Source organism: Aaosphaeria arxii (genome assembly GCF_010015735.1).
Source record: "Aaosphaeria arxii CBS 175.79 unplaced genomic scaffold BU24scaffold_2, whole genome shotgun sequence".
In the NCBI taxonomy this organism is placed as follows: Eukaryota; Fungi; Ascomycota; class Dothideomycetes; order Pleosporales; genus Aaosphaeria; species Aaosphaeria arxii.
This window is the reverse complement of record NW_022983475.1, coordinates 2,342,658-2,360,344: the sequence shown is the minus strand read 5'-3', so window position 1 is coordinate 2,360,344 and position 17,687 is coordinate 2,342,658. Positions and strand designations below refer to the sequence as shown.

Genomic DNA, 17,687 nt, shown 5'->3' with positions numbered 1-17,687 from the left:
ATAGTATGACAGGAAGGAAGCAATGTCACGATGACTCGATGTTACTCGAAAAAATAATCATTTATTATAGTTTGGGACTTGATGTCACTTCTGAACGCAATATATATTCATTGTCGCAATAATGTGTCGTTGTCAGCATACCAGTCTGTGGTCAACTCCAATATAGTCCAATAATCGTCATGCACGTCCGTTCAAGTTTATTCATCAGCAACGAGGTTCTGCCCGTCTCGGAGACCCTCAACGACAAGCTCGTGACCCTCGGCCCGGCGGTAGATGTCTCGGATATCATCTTCTCATGGTTAGTGACAGTCTACGAATATCAAAACTCTCGACTTACCGGTGGTGGTCTCGAAGTGGCTCGTAGCGTCGTAGCTCTTGGACAAGAAGATGTTGTCGTTGGTGCCGCTCTCAAGGGGCTCGTACAGAGGGATGGGAGCACCCATGAACTGTTCCTCGATGCGTCCAAGACGGTCAAGACCTGGTTGCAGCTCGAGGTGGTGGTTGCTGTCACCCTCGGCAATAGTGGAGACAATGGCAATGTAGTAACCCTTAGGGCAGACATTGTGGGCAGATGAGACGACTGCAATGTAGATATCTGTAGTGAAGACAGTTAGAATCTTTCGGTACAAGGGGAGAAGCCAGGGAACCTACCATGCTTCCGTCCTACTTGGGATTGAGGGATAATAAGCTGGAATGAGTCGCTGTTGTCCGTGTTGGCCACAGGGTGGTTCAGGATGCAGATTGCCTTGAGCAAGTGTCCGGTGACGCGGACCTTGTCTGGGAAGTAAGATGGATCTGCGAGGATCTTCTTTGCCTTAGTCTCGAATTTCATGCCCGGGCCGTCGTCGCCCTTCTCCTTCATGGTAGCCTTGATTCCGGAGACCTTGCCTCCCTCGTACAAGAACTCATCCACGTCAGTGTTCAACATGTATGTACCTCCGTAAATGGCAGACAGACGGGCGAAACCCTGGGGAAGCTCTCCGAGGCCGTACAAGGGGTAGATGTACGGGGACTTTCCGTATCTTGCCATCGAGTTCACATAGAGACGAATGCGGTTTATGGCATCGTTGGCATTGCCCTTTGCGTTGATGTAGTCATCAGTCTGGAAAAGAGCCATGGAATGACCAATGAAGTCCTTGGTGGTTGCCTCCAAGCCGAATTTGTCATAAACATCCTTCATGGTGCAGTTCTTCAGATCGAGACCTGCCAAAATCAGCATATACATTGTAATCTTCCCGTCCCTCCAGATTCGTACCCTTGTGTGTTGCCGGGTCATCTTCCTTGTATGCGCCAACCCACTCCAAGAAGTTCCTGGCACGGCGCTTCTCGAAAAGACCCATCAATGGGGAGCGAAGAGCCTCGCCTGCGTCCGAAGGCACTTTGGCAACGGTTGCCTTTGCGCCACTGCCTTGCTGGACATAACTGCCAGCAATCTGCTTGAACTCTAGGTATCGAGTAACGTCGGTGGAGACAAGGATGTTCGTCAACTCGCCGTTGGACATGAGGAGCTTGGGGACGAGATCAATGTTCCAGTCATTGACACGGCCATACTTCTTCCAGGGCTCGCCGGCAGTGTTGCCATACTTTTTGAAGAGCTTCTCTCGTTAGTCGCCTTATCGTGAATAGCGGGGAGTGCACGTACTGCTTCAATGTTGACGGAGGCGGCTTCACTGCAATATGTTAGCACGAGGTTGAGACGTAGGGGCGTAAAGACAGCGGACTCCTTACCCTCCGTAGTGATCGTTGCGGTCGATGTGGAGGACCTTCTTTCCCTTCACACTGAGAACACTTCACAAAAGTCAGCAAAATCCTGATCCTTCTTGGCCGTGTCGGTGTTACCCAGAGAGAACGCATTCCGTGAGACCTGCGACCATTAGCATGTAGGCCCCCTCCCGTATGGCGGGGTAATGAGCTCACCAGTTCCCAGAACCACAACGTCGTACTCGGGTGCAATCTCATCCATGGTGGCAAGCTGTGACAAGAGGTAGAATGAGTATACTCCGTAGACGGTGAAGAGAAGTTTGGAACGGAAGCTAGGCGGGATGGATGTGGGTGGATGTTGCGGTGAGCACCTGCAGGTGGGTGGGGAGCTCTTTGAACTCGGCTCGCTATCTACAAGTGGCGCATGCCAGTCAACTTTCAGAACATGCTGGGTTTCACATTATTTATGAACAGGGATATCTCGAATAACTGTCAACAAATGATAAAACCAAATTCTGCCCTCTAAAAGGAAGAATATATTTTTTGGGCTCTGGTGGTGCAGGCCTATCTTACAATTACATACCCAATACAGCTTTCCCGCGATACATAAGATCGCCCCTTTCAAGCGTCATATATACATAGTAGTGTACACTTCTCCAACAATCACTAGGAGTATACATGATGTAGCGTTCATTTATTCCACAAAACCTTCTTTGTCTTCTCTTCAACCTGTTCCTTGAACGACGGTTTGTTGTCCTGCGTGTTGAAAAATCGCTCCTCTGGAAGCTTGCCCTCCTTGTCGGCAACGACCTGTTGACTCTGTTGGCCACCTGCAACCTCTGGTACCTCCGCTTCTTGGTAGTCCTCTGGGTCAGACTGCGGATGGTTAGTGGCGGGCCTGGCTTGTATGTTGGAAATGATGTACTCACGCTGTATGGGCTGATGTTGTGTGCATTGTTCTTGAGGTCCACCGTAGGGTCTTGCCCAGCGAGTTGGTATGCGTCTTTCCAGGCCTTGTGTCTCTCCTGCAGCGTATCCATGATTGCTTTCATAGTTTCCTGAACCGTATCATCCCTAGTTTGGTTTTCATCATCTCCATACAAGCCTCCGACTCTGTCTCGCTCAAGTTTCTCGGTTGCAAGGCGATTGCGCTCCTTCACACATACCCACCAGAGGGCGTGGAGATCCTCCCAGGATCTTGAACGCAGTTCGGGGACGGTCCATGATCGTCCTGGCAAGTTCATGTCAGCCAAAGTCTAATTCTCGTTGATTGGGAATCGCACCATGCCGTGACTCCTTCAGTGGAGTTTGTAGAAGCTGCTTGCTCTTGAAAAATCCCCACAGACCATGTTCTTCATCTCCCTGGACGGGTTCTTTGCCCTTGAAATCGGTGACAGGTTTAGGAATTGGCTGCTTGAGGACGGATAGAGCCTGTCGTTTCCGCAAACCTGTGTGTCTCAATGCGGAGAGACCACGATTTTTGTTGTTATCTCCTTTCCATAATGCGGTGGACGTCGAGAAACGAGCAATTGAGTTGTTTGACGGGTTTCGTAGGTGGTGTATCGAGGGCGCCAGAAAAGGAAAAATGAGATCCGACTGGGTCAATGTCGAATTGGACCGCAGCACTCGAAATGCCGGTGAGGCCGTCATTTGGCAATGCGCCTGCCAGGTGGTGACAATACTGCTGCTGTTGTTGTTGGGGAGGGCTGTGTCGGCCGATATTATTTTCTGCTGCTGACCACTTGCTCGATCGATTGCTTGCTTCAAATCTTACGGCGCTCGGACCGCGTTACAAGCCGCTTTCTTGGCAATGAATGCATCGCCCGGATTGCTTTAAAACCCCGCCTCGCGCCTCAGGTTCCCTTTGATCCCTCATCCCAAACCGAACCCTCTTTCCACCCGTGTGAAGGGGGTCTTTTTATCTGAACCAATTCTCTTTGACCAGAACTTCGATTTTACCAGCGGGTTAGGAGACCCGCACTTAGACATATCGTCATGGAATATAACGCATTCGCATACATGCCAGCCTGCAGTCGATTCACAGCCTACTTCTGCCCGGCCAGACAATCCGCAACTTCAAGCAAATCACAATAGTTGGGATACCTCGCTATCATTTTCGGCCAACGATACTCGGAACGGCCTTACTTTCGATTCTGACTCTTCTTCGATTCCCTTTTCGTCATTCTCGCAAGCCACCTTGACCGGCGGCCTTCTCATTGATTCTTCTTCTGCTTGTGCTTCTTCCTTCCTCGATATTCCGCACTGGAATGAGTTTTCTACTATTGCTGCCACATCCACGGATGATTTGTCGGCGGATCATGGGATCCAATTAGAGTTGGCATCGACTATGCCTTCTCCCTATTCCCTTCCTCTATCAGTAGCCGACGCAGGCTCTCACTCTTTCAATCCCTCTCCTCCTGAATCTATCTATGGCACAAGCATGTCTCAAACAATCAACAAAGGTATAGTACCCTGTAGCTGCGCTGAGAAGCTTCCATATAGCTCTCAGCTTCGGCATCTCTTCTTGCTTTGAACATTGGTTAAGCGTCTACAGACCTGTCACCCAGTTATGGTTCCTCACCATCAAGCCCAAAGAACCAAAGCCCCTCGACAGATGGGTCATTGTCAACACCAAAATTGTCCAAATCTCAACATGTTTCTAACCCTAATGAATCCACCGCCCGCATCGAGAAAAGGAGGCAAAACACGCTTGCCGCTCGTCGGTATCGACAGAAACGAGTCGACCAAGTGTCCACCTTGGAATCAGCTCTCAAAGACACCCAGTCCGAGAGAGATGACCTGAAAGTCCGCGTTGCTCGGCTCGAAGGCGAAGTCGAGACACTTCGGGCGCTGCTTCGATCGAACAAGTAGCCTATCTGTTTATCGGGTGGTCAGCCAGTGTTCCTGTCTCTTTCTTTCTTCTCTGTATTCATTAGATAACCCTTCAATTCAGACGATGTCGGTATTCGATCAGTGGTTCCTTCGCAATAAATGAAAAGTTTATCACATCGGCAAAAGTTTGTGCATCATGATGGCCTGTTTGCATGAGATTGATTGAACTTACGCTCTCGTTCAGTAGTCTGGTCTTCACCGAGATTCGCATTGCTTTCTGTCTACCTAACAATATCTACATACAAGCGTTTATATCTACTTTCCTCCATCCACATCATTATCCATCACGATGAGTCGATGTGGGTGCAAATACTCGAGAGGGCAGCACACTCCATCACCTTGAACATGAGGTGATGCCCATTGACCCTGATAACGCCAAGCGATTCCATGCGTGTGAGACTAAACGGGGACTTGCAGATGCGCTCAGTATGATCGAAAATGAGTCATTTCTGCTCATAACTACCCTAATCCTAATACAGACAAGCGTCGCATTCGCTTTCCACCACTGCAACACTCTCAAAAGCATGACTAGTTACACTTCTCGTTATTAGGTATTACTGTAGCACTCGATGTGGACAACAATTATGAAACAGAATGGAACCGGCCGTGCTTATATGTACATTTTAATCCTCAGTCTTTCAATGGGTTCACAACGGACGCTTTAAACGCAACTAAGCATTCCTACCAGTTAACTGAACTGACTCCGTGATGAGGTCACTTCTAGGATGTCCTAATTGGGTGTCAAGTATACTCTCGAGGTCACACCCCTAGCTCGCTTTGTAACGCCTTATGAGGACTTGAGTGCTTGGGATATTGAGACTATCGGTCCTATTCTTGCCGCAGGATCTGTAAACCGTGACAGAGACGAATCAATTGTGACTTCTCGAATTCTTTACTTCAACTTCGCGATTCGCGTGTTTGTGCTCATCGGGACATAATGACTCTACCTTGATAGAACACGCATGCCAACATCTCTGTTGCTACCGATACACAGCGGCTCCAAGCACATTTATGCAAAACCCAAACAACTGATACTCCTACCTTGTCCAGAATGTCAAGGCCATACACAAGAATCAGCGACGGGTGATAGAGTGACCGGAACGTCTTATCATGTGTATAGCGGTGTTGATTGACGAACCAGATGGTTGCAGTGCTTTGTCACTAATCGCTTTCGACAACTGACATCGCCAATTCTTCTTTCGAGATATGGTCATTGCGACTTTACCATATACATATACCATTTTGGATATATCTAGACCCGCGAGAGCCAAGAAATGCGGGCAAGCTGACGCTAGCGGCGCGCACGTCCATTCGCGAACACCTCCCGCAACTTCTGGCATCGTTGGTAGACGACAAACGACCGCTATATCGCATTATCACCTTCAAGTTCATAAGAGAAAGATCATTGGTTTATAAGAATCATATTGAAACAGGTCTGTACCAAAGTTCCACCATGAATCGGCAAGGTTGGTCTCTCCTCGACACCTCTGCCCTTTGTTCACCCTCCGATCACGACCCTCGACAATCGCCTCGTCAACCCGACACTTGCGTTCACGAGCCTGAGCCTTCGCGTTTGAAGTACACAGAGGAAATACGCACGGAATATTGATCTCGCCGATCTCTCGGAAATTCCCCAACAACACCCACGTCGCCGCCGACGGACTTTGTGGTCACTGCGCTTTTGCTTTTTATGATTTCCCTCTCGCGCAATATAGTAGCTAACTCGATCTCTTCATAGGCCCCGGAGCGCAGCCTCTTCGATCGGTTCCGAACAACATGTTCCAAAATCAGCAGAACACTCGCGGTGCGCCGCTCGGTTCGAACAGATTACAGCAGAATGGGAAACTTGGTGAGGACGTCTGATGGACTCGTGGAAGAGGAGACTAGCTGACAAGGCATGTGCAACAGGGAGCGGTTCACAATGGTCTTTTGGGGGCCCAATGGGTGGAGCGCCTGGTCTGTCGAGCGCACAATCACGAACAAACGGCGCTGGCCTATCAAGCTTCGCGCAAACAATCGGAAACTCGCAACCACATACGCCACTCAATCTTGAGTAAGTCATCTAGTTCCAAGACGGCAAGACATCGGAGAAACATGGCTCTTCTGGGACCGCATAACTAAGCATGTATTAACAGAGAGTTCCCCTCATTGTCCGGTGCCCCCCAAGCTCAGCAGAATACCTCCGCACAGCAAATGTGGTCAAATCCCAATCTGCGAACGACACAACAGCACTCTACAATCCAGAGACCGCAGGTCCAGACACCGGGAGCCCAAACATCCAACAACAACGCCCAGCAGTTACCAACCCAATCTCACGACGATAACAGCTCTGCGCAAGGCCAGTTCTCCAGCGCTGGCGGCGACGAGTATCGGTTTGGCGGACAAGCTGGTGTGGGTCAGCTATCAGGAGGTGGACAGCCTCAGACCGGCAATATAGAAGAGTTTCCCCCACTCGGAGGTGGGGCTGGTGAAGTTGGACCAGACCGACGAACAGGCATGATACAGAGCGCTGCAGCATACGGAGGCAACGCAGGCGGAAACGCTTTCCCTGGACTGGGACAGACACGGAATGGTCTCTCTAGCCCAACGGACAGTGCTCAGGATCGCCAAATAAACACAGCTGTCGGCGGCAGAGGACTCCAAACAGGTGGAGGTAAGACGAGTTTATGTTGACCATAACGCACTTACTGACTGGACTAGCGTCGAGGACACCTTTTGAGGGTATGCGAGGAACGCCCAGTGGGCTACAAGATGCTGAACGCAGTGTACGTCCTATCCCAATCCACAAAGACCGATGCACTGAAGGAAAATGTAGGCTAATACCAGGACTGAACAGTCACTTGGCAACTTGTCGTTTCTCGGTTCTCAAGTTCCGCCGATCGGCCGTGCTCAAAACAATCAGTTTGAGCAGAGCTACAGTGCGGATAATGCCGACTCCCCAAACGCACAACATCCTCAGCACAAGAAATTAGCAGAGATGACCGACTCAGAACGATATGGCCTCCCGGGTCTTCTTTCAATGATTCCCTTGGAGAGCCCCGATTACTCTTCCCTCGCTGTTGGTCAGGACCTGACTGTTCTTGGCCTCGACTTGAGCCGCCCTGAGTAAGCAACCTCTCCCATATCACTTGGCCATTCAGCTAATCTTTCAGCAACTCTCCTCTCCACCCAACGTTTGGGTCCCCATTTGTGGAGTCCAACGTGAAACCAGTGATTCCTCCCGACTTCACATTACCAGCTGCCTACACCGTCACCAACGTTCCACCGCTGCATACCAAAATGGCTAGCTTCTCTGCGGAGACCCTCCTAGCCATCTTCTATCAATACCCACGAGACATTTTGCAGGAGATGGCCGCAAACGAACTGTATGTCCAAGTTTTCAAGAGAGACCGTTGACGGAAGTTTGCTAACGAATTGCAGATACAACCGTGATTGGAGGTGGCATATGAAGCTACAGCAGTGGATGATGAAGGATCCCGACCTACCGCAGCCGATGCGACTTTCGCAGAAAGAGGAGCGCGGCTGGTATCTCTTCTTCGATGTGACAAATTGGCGGCGGGAGAGGGTATGTACCTGCCTTTGACATGTCTTGACTTGGTTGACTAACGAATGCAACAGAGGGAGTTCGATCTCAACTACGATCACCTCGATCAACGTCATGGCCCACCTATGGTTCCAGGGCAGATATAAGAGAGATTCCTATATGATGATATTCAGCAAAGAGGACTTTCCGGATGGTTCGTGTATCATGGCAACAGCACGGTGTTCAGGTCTCCCAGCACTGGTTTACTCTATGGCTTAGGGAGGACAACAAGGGAAAATTCTAATGAACTTTCAAAATCTCATACATTCTACATAGTGTTTCGGAGCCTCCGCGCATGTGCGTTATCACAGTGTGTTAGGCCGATAACCTGGAATAGGACGATGATTCAGTTTGCGTGTATGCCAATTCTACCAGTGACTTTGATGGCTTGAATGATCAGATGCGTGCATCCAGTGGCACACTTTCGAACAAACTTGAACACTCCCTCTCTCACTTGTTCCCTTGTGGTTCTGGTTTGCCTGCACCTTCACCTTCGCCTCGCCTCTGCCACCTCTCATGTTTGCAGACTCACTTCTCCCCTCTAATCACCCACCAACAACCAGCTCAACCAGCTCAACCAGCTCAGCCCAACTTAGCCAACTCAACCACACAACCATTCAACCTTCTCTATCCCAACTATATCCGCAGAATCAAACGTTATCATCAGTCATGTCGGCAACCGTAGAGCCAGTTGTCCTCCAGTCTCTCGAGGTTCTCGCCGGGGCGGTTCGTGCCATGACCGCCGTAGGCGCAGACTCTTCACAAGGTAATACATCCATCACAAATGCCCTCGCTCGACCCCATCATGGTTCTCTCTGTCGTATCTGCCATCTGCCCGGTCACCACAGCGACCACATCTCGCAGGCGGACGCCTGCCTCACCGAGATCCTCAAGCTTTTCGAGTTCTGGGACGAAATGAAGACCCATATCCTCTTCCTGTACAGCTTCCACGACCCCTTCAAGGCGGCAATCGACGAGCAGGAGCCGACCTACGAGATGCGGTTAAATTCGTCCCCACTACGGGGACAGACCTTCGAGCAGATTTACGTGAATCGCCTCACGAGCAATTACCTGAAGTTCCAAGCGCACTTCGCGAGAATCCGCGCGAAGGCCGTCTACCTCATGAGCGCCAAAGAGGCCGAATACTATGGGGCGGTTGTGGAGGACCTCAATGACGTTTTGCTCAAGGGAAAGACGCGTAAGTAACGGCATCATCATCTCCTGGGAGGGAACATCATGCTAACGACTTGGTAGTGTCGCTGCTTTTCGAGCAGAGTGTCGTCGCTGCAGAGTAAGTCTCACTACAGATCGTGCTGCCACACGATCTTAACTACCTTGATGCACAGTTTACTAAAACAGATGGGCTGGCAGAAACGCACAGTGATTGACGGAATGGGTGGTGCAGTTTCTGGAGGGATGGGAGCACTGATAGCTCCATAATGAAGCAAGATAGAAGGAGTTAATTGAACGAGACATGTACTGATGAGCCAATTTTCCATCTTGAGAGAGTGATTGAAAGGAGAAGTGATGGTGCTTATTCCATTCCAAGCAGAAATGTTCAAGACCGAGTTGACGACAGGGCTCACGTAAACACGTACTCCGATTACTGAACGACTAGTAGGACATATAATGAGTTCACTGTCCGTGTTCGTACAACAGATTTTCAGAGTACCCACCGAGCCCTAGCTTGAGCTGCAACAACTCCTTAGTTGTGGTATGTATCCGAGCTTTGGGGAAAGGCGTCCCTTCAAGCCACAGTGATTTCCGTTCATGCGGTGCCCTATCGATGGGATTTCTTGCCAGGGCAGGCGGCTCTAACTAGACAGCTCCGTTCTAAGGGGAAATGAGAAGTCAGTGACGGATGGGCAAAGGAGAAACGAAGATCCACTTGGACTCAGATGGCCCTGGATCTCAAGATGACGACTCAAATCATGCATCGATCTACACGCCCTTATTCTAAGACGAAGCCTTCCTCGGAGGAATAAATGGAAAAGACACCGAGCCATGAACTATTGAAGAGGTATGTGGTTTTTTTGGACAATAAGAATGACGAAAGCTGAGCCAAATCGTGTGTGTTCGACCAGGTACGATTCCGTTCAGGATCATCGTCAATCACCGAGGTTTCTTCCCGCAAAAATCATCGCGTTGATAAATCTCACGGCGAGGGGAGCTGGATGTAATGCATGGTTTCCCAAACGGGCTAGGCCTGTGAATGGATGTCATCTTTAGCGCGGATCCGGCATGCTCGCTACCTCCCCTCTTCCCTCTCCTCATCCGATGCAGCGTGGCAGCCTCTCGGATGACCGCAACTTCTTGACTCAGGCCATCCGTCCACTCTCAGGTGCAATCCATCCTCCTCACACCACCAGACGCTACTACCACCCTTTGTCCGGGCCCAGCCATGTCCTCCTTGCCGCCAATTTAGCATGGTGAGCCACGTTGTGAAGAGCCTCCTCAAGCCCGACTGTTACCATTGAGAGCGACCGAGAAGACAATTGCACTCACCCAAGTCCGGTATCATTCAATCGAGGAAGAACTATTCGATTGATGATGGCTTCATACGAGGATCTTGCCTGGATCAATCATGGGAATAAAAGCTTGACACCCTGATGCCAGCCTGCTCAAGACACTATTCCCTCGCTTCCCCGCAAACTGATCCACGTCTAAACAGATTCGGACTCCACTACTCTCTCAATCAGTCTCCCCCCAATTCTGAACCTGGGACGTTCTGGCCTCCACGCGGCATCAATGCCCTCCCCGCAGACTTCAACTCCACTAACATCCGCAAATCCGGCTCTAGTATGCATCTGTCAAATCATCTCCCTTCGACTGATCTTGCAGTGAAAGTTCTCGGCCAAAAGTACGTCTACTTACTTCACCACGCAAGCCACCGTTTGAGACATCCGCGTGCCCGCGAGTACTCGTAGCACCACCAGCAAGACCAATCAATTATGTCCTCTCGTTATTGTGCGGCTAGCTTCCTCCCTCTCTCGCGGGAGTTTCCAATTCCCTTCTCACCATTTCCAGCCTCAAAAAGTGCGAGTGTGGATTGCTTACTGACAAGCCGTTGCTCAAAAGTTTTCTCAGATCAGGAAGCAGTCCAGTGATGGCTTTATTACGCTTAACCTTAACAGGCAGACTGGTGAATGTATACCGCTCGGCCGGCCAATGAATTGTCCGACTGTCCACACTCTCGGTCTCGTTGCTAGCTCAAAACAAAGGGATATGGCCCAAGGGAAAGAGAATAGTCTTACTGTAGGCTTCTTTCGTCCGGATTGGAAGTGTCCTTTGCTGTTCATTGCATATCCCCAGGCGCTAAGCTTTTACTCCTCTTTTGTATCTGCATCTCACCCTGGTGAACGATACAGCAACGCCGATCCTGCCAGGATAGTTTGCACTGCCAACCCTAGCCAATGCTTCGATGCTCGTGCGGACCCGTCCAGCTGTACAATCTCATTATTTGAATACCCTGGCCGTCCCCAGTCCTGATATATTCTCCTGTGCCCAGGCCCCCTTTCAACTGTCTGCTCCTTTCTCGTACCTTCGTGAGATCATTCATCTCATAAGAGCTATCTTCTTTGCTTGTCGACAGATATTCTGTATAAAATTAACATCAGGTTGTGATTGTTCACGGTCACCATGGCACATCAACAACAAGACCTCCGTGAGAGGACGCCGAACAACGACAATACTATTCCGACTGTCCCTGCGGCCACTACGCCTGGTGATGCACCGCTCGAGAAGGACTTCAGCCGTAATGGATACACCAGCCCAAACAGCCTCGGCCATAATGGTAAGTCTACTATTAAGAAGTTGACATTAATCGTCACTGATGACCTCTCAATGTAGGCAATCCCTATTTTGCTGGTCACGAACACCTTGACTCCAACCATGATTCCGAGACTGCTTTGCGGAAAATGAGAACGGCTGGAAGTATCTCCATCTCCCCTGAACTCTTCGAGAAGCTCTACCTCTCGCCTCAAAATCGAGTCCATGGCGATCTTCGAAGGACAGTTGGCAACCCTACACCACTGTAAGCTTCACTGCCTTCCGTAAGCTTGTTATGAAGTGCTTTTTGCTAATTTAGTACAGTGCACTTATCGGCTTCTTGATTTCATTGACACCCTTGAGCATGGACCTTATGGGCTGGCGAGGAGCTGGCGGCAGCGGTGCTGCTGGAACGGGGACTTACTTCTTCTTCGGTGGACTTTTGATGATCTTAGGCTCACTTGGCGAGGTAAATTTTCATGAGTATACCATGTAATCATTTCCATATTAACGAAGTACAGTTCCTCCTCGGAAACACATTTCCATTCGTTGTATTTGGTTCGTTCGGTGCCTTCTGGTTAGGATTTGGAGCCACACTGCAGCCCTTCTACAACGCTTACGGTGCATACTCACCCACAGAAAATGCTGCTGATGGCCTTTCGACGGTTGGATTTCGCTCAAGTTTCGGTACGTTGATCGATCGCCTTCAACATTAGAGTGACCAATTTAGCTGACCAAGACAAGCCTTCTTCTTCATCGCCATGGCCATTATGTGCTTCATCTTCCTGATCTGCTCGCTCCGAACCAACATCGTCTTCTTCATGATCTTCCTCACCCTTGTACTTGCATTCAGCTGCCTCGCCGGATCCTATCTCGAAGCCAACAATGGCAACCTCGCGGCTTCGGCGCGTCTACAGACGGCGGGAGGTGCATTCGCCTTCTGCACGTGCATGTTCGGGTGGTGGATCTTCATCGCTATCATGCTTGCGAGCTTGGACTTTCCTTTCGAGATTCCTGGTTAGTACACGTCCTAGATCCCATTGTCGTGAGTAGGTACTAATCTTGTAAAGTTGGCGATCTCTCTGGCTTCATCAAGGGCGCCAGCGAGCGCACCAGCGATCGCGACAAGAACGTCTAACTTGCATTATACGATCTTAGATCCTGGTAAGGACAGCATTCGACATGCATCGAAACAACATCCATACTCTCTCATATCTTAGCAACACGGCGTTCAGGCCGTAAGACCTCACGCACGGGTGTTACGTACGGCCTAAATGAAAGGGCGATGGGACAAAATTGTAATACTCTTGGTTTGGGGAATATAATTCCTTCTTGTAAATATACATTTGGCTTTAGTCTCTCAATTGTTGCATACATTCAGCAATCATGTACGCCAATAACAAATTACCTGCAACCATCTCTTTCTGGGCACTTTCTTCACGAAGGTTCTAATATTATCTGGTACGGCAAGTTTCTTGAATTTGAATTGGAACCGATCACTGCTTTACTCCCACAGGACTACCTGACTACGCTGACCACCCGTAACGACAACAGATCCACGTGATTCAATGCTCCTGCCGCAATGTGTGCGATTAGTTCCAATGGAATTCGGCCTCTATGTACGATACGGTCACACAGCACTGGTCATGGGCAATTTATTCAATCCCACTGCCTCAATTCTCCATGAGCGCTTGCCTTGTCATATAAATGCTTAGAAGTCCATCCTTTGATTTTGAGACACCACCTTGGATGCATATGTTCTATTTGTTATGTACCAATCAATCCTCTCAGATCGGTTTTGGATCATTCAACCGATGGGTAGTTCTCTGGTGGTAAGACAATGGTGGACTCAATTGGATAAAGAATCCCCACTTGTCGTATTTACCAACCAGTAGACTTGATAGACAGACATCGAAAGTTTAAAGGAGAGTACGATGCATCAATTGGAGCCCATAATCGTCTTGAGCAAGGAAGATCTGGAGTGCTGGTGGCGCTGCGATATCGTGGCATGTGGTTTGGCCCTCGGGACTCTACCGGAACTTACAACTACTTGGGGTAAGCCATGCATGATCTGCCCTCTCGCGTATCTAGGGAAAAGCAAAAAAAACGTAGATCAAAAGTGAAAATTAAAATGACATATGCAAGGAAGTAAGTCATACATAGATATTACCAAATCAGTAGAGATTTCCTCGACACCGCATCGAGCAATTGTCTATTCACCGCCTTAAAAAGTGATGCTTGGTGTTGGCATTGGTCCCGAACCGAGATCGGAGGAGCTCGGGTTTAGTGACTTCCCAGTACGGTACGAGTATGGTTGACTTACCTTTGTACTCACTCGTAATGTCGGGTCATCAGACTTGAGAAACGTATTTCACTAACCTGCAACTACTTGTACTTGTCAGATCGACCCTTTGTCATGCCTTAATAAACTGGCCAGCGGCCGCATCTTTCCGTTTCTTACATCAACTCCATCCTCAGCAGTATTATTGTCGTCGTTGTGCCATTTATCGTGAATCGAATACTTACACGTTTGTCGTGTGATCTTCCGTGCCGCTTTTGTCTTTCAGAGGAGCCGAGGAACCGAATCGGGGCGGTGTGTCTGGCTATCTGTCTATATCCAAGCATGTAGGAGGTGTATTAAAGGTAAGGTCGAAACCCAACCTCATACGCATTTTTCGAATTGGCAAAAGCATGCATCGCTGAAACGTGCTTTAACAGATTGCCTGTCTACACCTACATACACTTGCATCTTTCCCATTGCCCCCCTTTCCATTTTATGTGTCTTGCGTGTCTCGAGCTGGCGAGGATCAACCGGTATCGTACCTGCATACTCTGAAGCATTGCACGGAGCGCGCCAATTCTCCCTGCATCGGATAACGCAACGCGCCTCCTTCCATCCTGGTTCGTTTCCCTTCGGAAGTGTATATCTGAGAAACATTCAGGGGAGAAGATATCCCTCGCCAACCAAAGCTCGCACTGCGATTTTGAGGCTGTCCGTCGTGCATGTACAGTTGTGTTGCACGAGCGGTCGGTTGACTGAGCGTTGCGCTGACTGACCTCGGTTACCGAATCCGCGATCCATCTACCTATCTTATCTTACCAGCTCTCTTACTTTCTCAAATCAAAGAGAAAGATATTACGTCTGGTCAAATTTGGATTGCTTGAGGGTTGAACGACATTCCCATCAAAGCTTCTCTTTGGGAAGTGTGATCACGCAGTTCTACAAGTTGGCGTCGTACTTACTCCGTTCTCTCGTGTGGTAGCAATTAATAACACGCCTGGAACGTGGGAGTTGTGGTCCTCCCCAGATAAGGGGCCGCCCCACTTGCTCTACCCGGATACATCCTAAAGAGAGTAGACCCACGAGTATCGTCTACATACATACGTACTCTACGTATCTTGTGTGTGCATACGGAGTACAATACGCGTATACAGCATAGAAGAAGATTCATCATCATCCCTATCATCATAACCAACCAACATAATGGCGCAATTCTGGGATTTACCAAGAGAACTCCGCGATCTCATTTACATGGCCATATTGACGGCCGAAAGACCGCGACCCACCCTCGGGGAAGCACAATGGCTATTCAAGTTCCGCAGGATCTTCGAGCCGTCCAGCCATATCAACGGCGAGTACGGATGTGCCTACGCGCTGGAAGACGTACCACCGACCTGTGCCAGCTTCCTCTGCTGCAACCGACAGGTCCAAGCAGAAATGAACGAGGCAATCGAGATGGCACGCAGGAAACAGCAATTAGCCGCGCGATTGGACTGCATAGCAGAGGACGAGAGCTCGCACTACTTCACGTGGCTCAAGGTCCCGCTGGTGCAAACGACGGTCGGGGAGCCAGAAGGCAAGACGAGCATCGGCCTGGAGTGGGCGGATAGGATCATGGAGCGATATCTACATTGTCCTCACCGCGTGCTGAGCAACCTATGCCACAGCTGTCGAGCATCATCGACCACGATCCCGCAGCTGCACATCGACATCCGCATCTACGGAGACAGGTCCGGGAAGTGGTTCAGGAACACGACGCCCGCGGACCGCACGTCGTGGGCCATCTGTGCGGCGCTCAAACGCATCTTCGAGAAGGGGCCGGACTTTTCCAATGTGAGGGAGCGTGGCTGCACAATCGCCTTGGGGGAGTTGGTGCTGAACGTGGTGACGCCGCCGAATGTGCCCAAGGAGAAATACCTAGATGAGGATTTCCCACTCGACGGCGTCAAGGACGGGTTGGTGCATCCAAAGACGGTGGCCAAGGAGCTGGTGGACGTGTGGAATAAGATTTGGTCCGGGGATGAGTACAAGGGGAGCTTCTACCAGATGCTGTTGCAAAGGATCACTACTGTGAGAGTGTGTGTTGACGGGGAGACGTATCGGGTACGGGAGCTGAGGCTGGAGTTGGAGAGAGGGCAAGCCGAGAGACGCAGGATAGCCGCAAGAGTGGGATGGTAAATGCCAATGGCATGGAAGTATCCAGGGCTATTCACAGTGAGCATGAGCCATGAGTTTGACTCCAATTGAGTATGTGTACACCGATCGTTGAATGATTATTGAGTGTTTGCTGGTGTAAGTAAGATGATGAGGAAACGTGCATATTGTGTGAACGCATGTGTTCGTGGGAGTCATCTGCGGCGCCAGAGATGCATGCTAATACTCGAGGGTTGTATGGTTGTTTGTAATGATGTGAATGTCATCATGCATGGAGTCATGGAGGAACACGGAGTCTACAGAGTAACTATATATAATGATGTAGCAATCAATACTTAAGAAGAGGTTTATACGCTGTACGACGGAACAAAGATGTAGGTAGGGTGACTAACTGATTGGAGTAATTACTTTAATTACAACGTGGTCAATGGTGGTGAATTGCGGGAGTCAAAGGGAGTGTTACATGGGGCGTCATCCTTTTACAGTTAGTTCTGGATAATTGGCCGGTGAATGACCGCGGGGATGAACATCCTCCGTGATTGGCCAAGAAGAAAACCCCCTGGAAGGAAATTATGGGGGGATCCCGTCCCACCTTGCGCGTCGGCTCGCCTCGTTCGTTATTCCAACGACAAACCGACACTGAACTGACTTGAACTGAACTGACACCGTCACCGACACTCAGACACCCAACCAACAATCTCATCTCATCTCATCCCATCTTTGGGTACACTACCGTCACCGTCGACTACCGTAGACAGTCAATCCCTTCTCCTTCTGTGAAATTCCATCTCAAATTCCACAATTTTGCTCGGGCATATCCACTCTTCTCGAAAAGCATCCACCACCATTCGGGCCTATGCTCAGTCGTTCAGACATCTAGACCTTCTCTGATTCTTCCTCCCTCTTGCGTCCTCTCCATGTTGTACAATTACACAGTGCACACATCAACTCGTGGACCCCACCTTGTCATGTGTACGCCTCAAAGTGATGCTATCCTGATGAGCAAACTTGCAGCAAAAATCGATGCAGACTCGCAGCAGAAGCCAGCACCTTTATGGACAATGGGCACTGTCACAACTCCCTACAGAGTCTAGCGACCTGTCAATTTGGGGGCTGAGTGCGCCATTTTTAGGCAAAGTGCTGCAAGGCTGATAACTCAGCACTCGATGACTGCGCGCGCTCTTGATTAGCTTTTTCATCGCGCTGCATCGCTGCATCGTTGCGTCGCTACTCGGGCTTGGCCAGCAAGCTTCGTTGTTTGATGAAACGCCTCTCCGCGTCAAGCCCTTGCTGCTTCAGGCCACGGCG

At 49.8% G+C, this 17,687-nt stretch overlaps 9 protein-coding genes across 9 annotated transcripts; 6 read left to right on the top strand and 3 right to left on the bottom strand.

The window, feature by feature from the left end:
* Window positions 1-73: 73 nt before the first annotated feature.
* On the bottom strand, window positions 74-2,073 carry BU24DRAFT_418955 (rab GTPase activator). The gene is made up of 8 exons (XM_033527095.1): window positions 1,918-2,073; window positions 1,840-1,864; window positions 1,729-1,788; window positions 1,643-1,670; window positions 1,256-1,595; window positions 652-1,203; window positions 338-595; window positions 74-289 (listed from the first exon to the last, which is right to left on the bottom strand). Exons 1-8 carry the CDS (start codon window positions 1,961-1,963, stop codon window positions 198-200), a joined length of 1,401 nt encoding a protein of 466 aa, XP_033387685.1. The 5' UTR covers window positions 1,964-2,073; the 3' UTR covers window positions 74-197.
* Window positions 2,074-2,219: 146 nt separating this feature from the next.
* On the bottom strand, window positions 2,220-3,446 carry BU24DRAFT_447870 (MRP-L47-domain-containing protein). The gene is made up of 3 exons (XM_033530849.1): window positions 2,985-3,446; window positions 2,631-2,932; window positions 2,220-2,577 (listed from the first exon to the last, which is right to left on the bottom strand). Exons 1-3 carry the CDS (start codon window positions 3,349-3,351, stop codon window positions 2,392-2,394), a joined length of 855 nt encoding a protein of 284 aa, XP_033387684.1. The 5' UTR covers window positions 3,352-3,446; the 3' UTR covers window positions 2,220-2,391.
* A 602-nt stretch (window positions 3,447-4,048) lies between these two features.
* BU24DRAFT_406026 (uncharacterized protein) lies at window positions 4,049-4,572 on the top strand (the record flags this gene model as incomplete). Its single annotated transcript, XM_033525740.1, has 2 exons — window positions 4,049-4,163; window positions 4,247-4,572. 2 exons carry the CDS (start codon window positions 4,049-4,051, stop codon window positions 4,570-4,572), a joined length of 441 nt encoding a protein of 146 aa, XP_033387683.1.
* An 83-nt stretch (window positions 4,573-4,655) lies between these two features.
* Window positions 4,656-5,200, top strand: BU24DRAFT_418951 (uncharacterized protein). Its single transcript, XM_033527094.1, has one exon. The coding sequence runs from the start codon at window positions 4,947-4,949 to the stop codon at window positions 5,142-5,144; it is 198 nt and encodes a 65-aa protein (XP_033387682.1). The 5' UTR covers window positions 4,656-4,946; the 3' UTR covers window positions 5,145-5,200.
* Window positions 5,201-5,943: 743 nt separating this feature from the next.
* On the top strand, window positions 5,944-8,532 carry BU24DRAFT_418949 (uncharacterized protein). The gene is made up of 8 exons (XM_033527093.1): window positions 5,944-6,442; window positions 6,502-6,646; window positions 6,729-7,246; window positions 7,294-7,358; window positions 7,430-7,698; window positions 7,746-7,958; window positions 8,014-8,158; window positions 8,212-8,532. The coding sequence occupies exons 1-8, from the start codon at window positions 6,370-6,372 to the stop codon at window positions 8,281-8,283; spliced, it is 1,500 nt and encodes a 499-aa protein (XP_033387681.1). The 5' UTR covers window positions 5,944-6,369; the 3' UTR covers window positions 8,284-8,532.
* A 313-nt stretch (window positions 8,533-8,845) lies between these two features.
* BU24DRAFT_459026 (uncharacterized protein) lies at window positions 8,846-9,616 on the top strand (the record flags this gene model as incomplete). Its single annotated transcript, XM_033531692.1, has 3 exons — window positions 8,846-9,374; window positions 9,431-9,467; window positions 9,523-9,616. The coding sequence occupies 3 exons, from the start codon at window positions 8,846-8,848 to the stop codon at window positions 9,614-9,616; spliced, it is 660 nt and encodes a 219-aa protein (XP_033387680.1).
* A 2,432-nt stretch (window positions 9,617-12,048) lies between these two features.
* BU24DRAFT_439524 (uncharacterized protein) lies at window positions 12,049-13,355 on the top strand. The gene is made up of 5 exons (XM_033530311.1): window positions 12,049-12,209; window positions 12,269-12,413; window positions 12,466-12,631; window positions 12,689-12,961; window positions 13,015-13,355. The coding sequence occupies exons 1-5, from the start codon at window positions 12,094-12,096 to the stop codon at window positions 13,080-13,082; spliced, it is 768 nt and encodes a 255-aa protein (XP_033387679.1). The 5' UTR covers window positions 12,049-12,093; the 3' UTR covers window positions 13,083-13,355.
* Window positions 13,356-15,222: 1,867 nt separating this feature from the next.
* BU24DRAFT_418945 (uncharacterized protein) lies at window positions 15,223-16,650 on the top strand. The gene has a single exon (XM_033527092.1). It carries the CDS (start codon window positions 15,429-15,431, stop codon window positions 16,401-16,403), a length of 975 nt encoding a protein of 324 aa, XP_033387678.1. The 5' UTR covers window positions 15,223-15,428; the 3' UTR covers window positions 16,404-16,650.
* A 52-nt stretch (window positions 16,651-16,702) lies between these two features.
* On the bottom strand, window positions 16,703-17,189 carry BU24DRAFT_117588 (uncharacterized protein). Its single transcript, XM_033520864.1, has one exon. The coding sequence runs from the start codon at window positions 17,080-17,082 to the stop codon at window positions 16,804-16,806; it is 279 nt and encodes a 92-aa protein (XP_033387677.1). The 5' UTR covers window positions 17,083-17,189; the 3' UTR covers window positions 16,703-16,803.
* Between the last annotated feature and the right edge of the window lie 498 nt (window positions 17,190-17,687).